Source organism: Diabrotica virgifera, chromosome 10 (assembly GCF_917563875.1).
Source record: "Diabrotica virgifera virgifera chromosome 10, PGI_DIABVI_V3a".
Classification (NCBI taxonomy): domain Eukaryota; kingdom Metazoa; phylum Arthropoda; class Insecta; order Coleoptera; family Chrysomelidae; genus Diabrotica; species Diabrotica virgifera.
In genome coordinates, this window is record NC_065452.1 from 26,489,263 (window position 1) to 26,497,825 (window position 8,563).

Here is an 8,563-nt window from a genome sequence, read left to right on the forward strand (position 1 = left end):
ACACATATATAAGGGCACAAAAGAAAACGGAATTTGGCGAAGAAGGTACAACTTTGAACTATACGATATATACCAGGATCCGGATATCATAACATTCATTAAAATAGGATGGCTGCGTTGAATGGGACATGTAGAAAGAATGGAAGAAGGCAAAATACCAAACAAAATATTCAAACAGATGCCAGTAGGAAAAAGAACAAGAGGAAGACTGAAGCTGAGATATTTAGAACAAATAGAAAATGATATAATAACCTTAAAAATAAAAAACTGGAGAAAAAAGCACAAAACAGATCAGAGTGGAGAAGAATCCTGGAACAGGCGAACACCCAGAAAGGGACCGTTCAAATTTTACGTAATGCAAGTTGGGGGGGGGGTCAAAAATCTTCAAAAATTGCATTATGTTACGTATGGGGGAGGGGGTCAAAAATCTTCTAAAATCGCGTTATGTAATACTTGAACGCTCCCAAAGGGCTGTCGAGCCAGTGATGATGATGATGATGATAATGATTGTCATAATTCCAACGAACTTTAATGCAGTTTAGATACTTTATAAACTACCATTTGTAAACTATCTATTTTTTTAATAGTTTATGAAATAGTGTCAGTAATATTTTCTGCTAAATCGCAACAAGAAAAAAGTTACCTACCGACTATATTTTTTACCTTCAACTGGAAAAAAATACTGAAGGTGACCGATTTTTATTATCGGAACTGGTAAAATTGACTAAACCTAATACATTTTTGACTGTATTTTAAGAAATATATCCTATCCGAAAATCATTCATGTTTTGTAACAGGTAAGCTTATACTCTCATATTACAGTAAGGTCTCATTTTATGCGGATTTTTTTAATACGATTTTGAAGTTATGCGGTTTGTATTTCATCCAAAAATGTCTATTATTAATAACTAGTATAATTAATATTAACTATTCCCATCCAGTCATATTAATCTGAGGGTTTGCAATTCGGGTATTCCATGATGTAGCATGTAGCTATTTCATCAATCTGAGTTTCGCATTGAAAGGTATAACCTGTAATTCTTTTGAAATTAAATTTAAATGTTTAAGTATTTAACCCGGCACCTGCCACGTGGGGTGCTACCAGCACCCCATAACACATTTTTATCAAATATTTGGTATGTCAAGTTTGTTAACCGTGCTGTGCGTCATAGTAGCTTTCTATAATATTATATAGCATAGATATGTTTGCATTTGAAGTGGTTATTTAGTGTCATTCTTAACTTGTAGCTTTAAAGTCGAATCGGGGTGTCATTATATGCCAGTTTAAGTTTTAAATTTTTTTTTGTTTTTGATAAACAAGTCAGATTTACATTTTTTTTATTGTAATAACTGATTTAAAATATTAATATAGTCTCTATACTCAATAAATCTTAATTTTTTTTAGATATTTTACTTCACTTCATTTATTATGGGTTGGTACTCGCTAATTTGCTTATAACGCCTTTTTAATTTTATTTTTTAACTTTTATAATATATTAGTAGCTAATAAGTTAATAAAACATGTTTTTTTATATACTTGTGTAACTCAACACAATAAGTATTTTGTTTATAAACAAGTAGATCACAGAAAATTTTTAAGGGGTGCTGTGAGCACCCCACGTGGCAGTTGACGCCTTGCAAAGCCACGTGGCAGGTGCTGGGTTAAGAGTTTAAATGTTGCTGATTTCAAGTTGCAGTATAATAAACAGCACATTTTGATTTCTGGATTGAAACATTTAATTAAGTGTCATAAAGTTTTATGTTTCATTAGAAGAGGTTTTATTTCAATATTGTTAGTCTGCGTTTTTAATTCTTTCTTTAAGATTTTATTTGGCCTGATGGAGAAAAATAACATCAAACATATACAATTTTTGGTGGACAAACGTCCACCATTTTATGTGATTTTAGAAAACTACAGAACATATCCCTACTTTTTCAATGCAAGTAAAGTCTTTTTTTTATGCGATTTTTTATATGCGCTTTTCTGTAGAACGTATCCACCTCATAAAATGAGACCTTACTGTACTACACATTGTTTATGTATGTATTAGTAGATACACAAGTTAATTTTTGGTGATTGAAACAATCCAATATTGAAAAAATAATAATAAAAATGATAAAGAGATTTTGTTTTATGCACTCACAACATTGAGGAATTTGAAATTATAGTAAACAATTTTTATATATTAATTTTTAAAGAGTGGTTTTCAAGGGTTCAATAAATGCATCATACAAGTAGAATTTATAATTAGCAAAATAAATGTAAGCTACCATGAAATACAATTTAAAGTTTTAAAACAAAAATAATTTTTTTAAAAAATTTTGTTGAATGGTTTGAAAATATTAAATATTTAAGAAGTTCGAATATAAACAGAAAATAAAGTTTAAATTACTACGAACTTCATCACTACATAATTTTACGTTGTAAAATTTTTTTTACAAATTTTTACCTACAAGGTAGGTTTTATGGGTTGAAATATATTTATATATATTTACAAACTATAAAAGAGGAAAGCAAGAGTGAGCGTATTACTTGAAAAATCTCATATAAATCGGAGCGGTTCTTTAGAATTCAGAGGTTTTGCTATATTTTAGGGTGAATGAATGGACTATTTAAACAGGCATTTAAATTTTTATGTACACATTTACACTATAATAAATTTAGATTATAATAAATTAAGGGCAGGTTGTTCGAACGCTAATCAACAATGATCATTATCAAATATTTAATTACTGTCACCAACTGTCAATGTCAACTTTGATTGGGTTGCTGAAATCATAATTATTGATTACAATTATGAAATTACTTAATCAATTATGTTAATAATTGTTATGATAATTGATTAACTAATCTCATAATTATAATCAATTATGTTTTCAGCAACCCAATAAAAGTTGACACTGACAGTTGGTGACAGTAATTAAATATTTGATAGTGATCATTGTTGATTAGCGTTCGAACAACCGGCCCTAAGACTATCCAAACGTTTATACCTAATTACCTGGAACTGAATTGAAAAATCCTTTCTTAACCTCGAAACTATTGTATTAGGTACCTGATTCTCATAATAAAGGGAGGATACAATGAAAGATGAGAGTAAAGACACCTTTCTAACTTACCAGTCGCTTTACTTTTCTGAACCACCCTCTAGTATTTCGGACTTATTTTTGAATTTATAATGAGGTACTGTGCTATCACGACTAAAAGGACAGACAATAGAAGTATGTAAAATTACAAAATTAGATAGTCAAAAAGCATAGAAAAAAAAACAAACAAATAACCCAGATAAACAGTAAGAAATTTAAGTAAAAATAGAAAACGCAAAGAATACTACCTCAGAAACAAAACATGCTCAACATAAAACTACTTCTTTATAAAAGCATCTATTTACAGGAACATTAATTATATCAGCTGATTGTTGTGGAAGTATCAATGAAATTACAGCAAAAATTTTTATCAAATTTCTTGTGAATAAACAACAATAATACTATTAATTTGAGGTTTTGACCACCACATCCAAAGCACAGATTTTTATAGTCTAAACAAATAAAATAAAATTAAAATGTAATTGGACCAAATTTCAAAGTTGAAATGAAAATAAAAGATATTTTCAAGAAAGTATATTTTAAAAGGGAACATTGTTTAAATAATTAAAAATGGGTAATTTTTGCACACAATTTACTTTTTTAATTGCTGTAGTAATTCATATTTTTATAAAGGATTTTATGATTTTTTTTCTGTAAAATTGCAGGGAAAAGCTTTTATGTAAGACTTGTTAAGTAAATTAAATTTGAACCTTAATTTATTCAAATAACTCTAAATAAAGCCTGACATTTAACATAAACAAATTTGAAAAAAAATATTAGATACTTATTTGCTTTATAAATAAGCACTATAAATATTTTTTTGCAGGAAAATTTGCGTTATGTTACCAACATGAAGCAAAAAAAATTTGGTTGAAAAATATTCAATAGTTTATGAGATATTTAATTTGTTTATTAAATATAATTTTTTCAATTGACAAAAACGCAGTTGTTGCCAATGGAGTATACACTTTTATAAGGTCCCATTTTTTTACTTATAATTTCGATAAATGCGTTGAGAAACCAAAATTTCAATTAAACCCCACTCCAAAATGTCGATTGAAAATTGTTCTAATTTGTTTATAACTTGTTTTTTTAATAACGTCGCCGAGATTAAAATTTTGAAATTCGATAATTATTGTGATCCTGATAATTTTTCATACAAATTGAAATAAAAGTTTTTCTAGGACAATTTTTTGAGGAGAGCTTTTCCAACTATAGAAATTCATAATTTGTTTATTTATCAATATAGTAAATGTTGTAGAATTACATTTTGATTATGTGTATTGTAATTTTATTTGATGGGACTATTAATGGAATGATTTTTTTTATTGCACTAAGGTTTAAATTTGGTTAATAAAATAATCATGGAATTAAGTTTAATTCAATTTCAACTAATTATTTTTGAAGAGGTAACTGTACTCAATGTCTAAATAAACTTATTTTAGAGCTATTTTACTGCCATCAAGAGATTTGATAAAAACTGAATGCCACAGGAAAACAGGAATAGTTGAAAATAATGAGAGAAATATTTATTCTGAATTTGGTCTTTTTTTTAAATACTTTTAACAGCAATAAAGATTGCAAGCTTGAGGGAAAATGAAGACCATCAAAAAATTTACAAAATAGTAGCTTTTGATTGCTGAGAATTGTTTAAAAAAATTTTTACTCCTGTATTATTATAATAAAATGAAGAAGTTTTGGGTGAGAACACAGTAGAGGGATGCAATATTGGGATATTAATTTTATATTGAGAGTTGACTATACATAATTGTAAATTGATGAAATGTATGAATATAGAATGGAGTTTTAGGGTAAAGGGCTTATAATTAATACATGTGGGTGTATTGAAGTGTGTGTCTGTTTGACGTCACCTTAGCGACACATCAGCTGATTGCATAATAACAAAGTGGGAGGTACATAATAGACTGTCAGAACAAGTTCAAGGCTGTTATTAGGAAAAGTTGTGGGATATGTAGGAATGGGCGCGTGCCGGTCCTGTCTACATAAAATGGTAAACAAACTTCGGCACGTGGCTACTCCTGCTTAGTACCTATCCTTTAGGAGGAGACACACGTGTATCTAGAGGATGCAGCAAGGAATACAAAAAAAATGAAGACTTACCGTTGGTTGTGTCCTGTAGGATCCTGATGGTGGTGTTCCAACTGGAGCTTGAGCACTCCCTGGTGGGCCCGAAGTATATGCCTGTTGTAAAGGTTTTTGAGGCGGCCACGACTGATTGTAATGTTGGTCTGGATGGCCGTAATTGTTTGGGTATCTGTGGGGCATGGTGTTGTTGTTGCTTTGTAATAACTGATTCAGAGTAGGTGTAGGACCGGGAGTCTGTGAAATCGAAGGTCCCGTTACAAATCGTTGATGAGGTTGGTGCGGAGGCATTTGTTTCGGAGCCCCAAAAGGTTGTCGCGGTCCGAAAGCGTGTAAGCCACCTTCTGAACTGTTGTGTAGGTCCCTTCCGTAAGGAAAACCGTATGCGTGTCCATCGGTAGCAGCTGGTGATGGGGCTGCCGGGCCCTCCGTCGAATAAATACTTGAATCTGTCGCCGTAGCTGTACTCCCAGCTGACGGTTCGGACTCTACACCAAGATTTGGTTCATTACTTGATGTGGGGCCCGAGCTAGTGTTTGTCTGTCCTGGAACCGTCGTAGAGCCACCACCGCCGCTATCCTGTCGGTATTGACTCATTTCTATGGCTATGTTTTTACCGGCGCTGTTTTTAGCCTTTGTATGCACTATACCTATACCGCCACCTCCACGAACAATACTCTTATCGGTCCCATTTTGTAACAAGGTATTCCGCACGTTCAGATGCTGATCTGACTGCACTTTCTCACTATTCACGTCATTTTGTTGGTTTTCGGCCTGCGTTGCAGCCATGTTAAGAAAAACGGCTGCGATCTAGCACCGCCGATCGTTGCCAACACCCCGCCGTTATAGTCAACAACGGAAGCTTTTCTTCATTTTTGTATTCTAATTTGCACCATAATCCTTTCAAACACATAATCATACACTAACTAGATAACTCCTTTGATGCTGAAAATAAATATTTCCATACGACTTTACGATTTATCCAAATTGGTAGACACATCTGACACACAAGTTAATACTCCAATAACACGAATGGAGGTTATGGCGGTTACGGGTAGAGGTCCGATTCATACGCCAACATTTTACCTCGTTATTCTGACATTTACAGTCTCATTTTTCACTTATTTTCATTTCTTACTATTTATAACACTTCACTGAACATTCTGCAAACATATTTTCTCATTTTTAACACAATTTCACCAAATTAATCGACAAAAACGTAAGAACTATTTTTCCATCTGCTGGTTCTTACGCCACTGTGGCGCTGCTTTGTAGCGTAGACTTGTAAACGCGCTATTTTTCACGAAACCGTAATGGCGCGAGAATTTAAACTCTCAATACCAATTCACCATTTTACATTTAATAATACAATTAAATAGATCATGCATTTCTTTTTTTCTGATTTAATTCGAACGTAATTAAAAAGTTTGATTAAAAATTTAAGCGATAATAGCGTAAACAATCAATGAAGTCTGATTCATTTATCAAAAATATATTTTGGTAGAGGAGAAAAACTATTTATAATTTTAATATAGGTATTTTCACTTATCGTCCTACGAATTTATTTGATTGATGCTTCTAAAAAATCACAAAATTTGTATTTTTATTTGAAAACTAATAAAAATAATGACCTTCATGGCTTGTTTACTTTTAATGACAGATTTGATTTTTAAATAATTAGGGTCAGTCTACATTATCAAACCTGGTGGATATTTCTCACTTTCCGTACGGTCGTGTTGATTGTTACAAAGTAAAAATCCCTTTATATTTTTAATTTATAGAAAGTCGCAAAATTTATACCTACTCTTGATAATAATTTAAAAATGACATTGATGATTTGTTTATTAAAAATATTTAATTAAATAAAGGCAAGGGCGTAACAGAGGGCCCCGCAGCCAACGGCGGATCCAGCAACCTTGCAAGGAGGGGGCAAAGAAATAAAAATTTTCTCGTCACTCGCGTACGTAGGATTCTTTTTCGGTATGGGCGGTTACTTTATATTTCTTCATGTACCATGTCCTTTGAGAACGTTGGTTACTATCACAGCTATCTTAATTTTATTCACTACCAGCCTAAATCAACCACGAAGTGCTTTTTCATCCTGGACTGCCTTTGCCTTCTATTTTCACTTGCATAATATTTTGTAGCAACCTATATTTGAAACTTCTCATTACATGTCCAAAATACTCCACTTTTCTCTTCTTGACGCCTTCTATAATCTCAGTAGTCTTGCTGAGACGTTCTATTATTGTGGAGTTTAGAATCTTCTTAGCCAAAGATACTTTTAAAATTCTTCTATAGTAGATCTTCTCTTCTAAGTAGATCGATTTTATTCACAGTTCAAGACTCGACACCATACAGTAAGACCGAGAACACGTACTTTGGAGAAGGAATTCTGTTTTATGTTTTATTCCGTCAACAGGACACAAAACTCACTATTTATTTTCAATCGTATTTATCTCTTTCTTAAAAAAATACGACACCAGGCGAAGTCTCAAGGAGGGGGCAATTGACCCCCCCTTGGATCCGCGCCTGCCCGCAGCATGAAGCTTGCGGGGGGCCCAATATGTCAGGGGCCCCATCTTGCCGTCTAATATACCTATGTAAAAATGTGATATTATTATAGATGAAAAATGTAAGTTGCCATAAACAGTGCATGAATACACTAGTAGCAGTAGTAGCCCAGTAAATGACCGTTTTGGAGTGTAATTATCAGCGCCACGACGGATTTGCTTGACAATTTGGATTTAGGTTCTACTTAAACTTCAACTTCAAAATTGGACTTGTGTCGTTGGTTGCTCTTACTTGGGAGGGCGAAAGGGATGACTCTCGGGGGTGAAAAGCATACGTTTAAAATAAGTCCGGAAATGGATAAATTGACTAATTCTAATCAATTTTTGTTCTATAGAGTTTATGTAAGTCAATACTTTTCAAGTTATTTGAGAGTGAAAATGTTTATTTTTCAACAAATAAAACACGTTTTCAAGCGGTTTTAGCAAAAATGTAGCTTATAAAAAAACAAAAAAAAAAATGATGTATATCGACACAGTAAAAGCAAAGTTGTAGCTCATGAAAAAATGATCTTATTCGTCCAATTCCAAATCGAATATTTCAACGTGAAATAACCAAAAAGTGAAGCACTTTTTGGGGAAAACTCATTAAAACTTTTTTAAATGTTTAAAAAAGAGCTTTATTTTTATTTTTTAGGTATATAAGTTTCTTGCATCAAAACTAGGCGAGTTACGCTCAAAATAAAGTTAACCCCCTTTTTTGGTAAAGAAAATCGTAAAAATCTCCCCCTATTTAGCACCCCAATATACATATATACATATGTATTGTTTATATGATTATATGATCTGTAACTTTGACCGGT

The 8,563-nt window shown here is 32.1% G+C and overlaps 1 protein-coding gene across 5 annotated transcripts in view; it reads right to left on the reverse strand.

The window, feature by feature from the left end:
- LOC114342253 (trithorax group protein osa) overlaps positions 1-6,457 on the reverse strand; it is a 449,443-nt gene extending 442,986 nt beyond the window's left edge. For all 5 annotated transcript variants that reach the window (XM_050663326.1, XM_050663324.1, XM_050663325.1 and 2 more), the window contains exon 1: positions 5,209-6,457. In XM_050663326.1, coding sequence (XP_050519283.1) covers positions 5,209-5,979 — 771 coding nt within the window. In that variant the 5' untranslated portion in view covers positions 5,980-6,457. The remainder of the gene's footprint in view (positions 1-5,208) is intronic.
- Between the last annotated feature and the right edge of the window lie 2,106 nt (positions 6,458-8,563).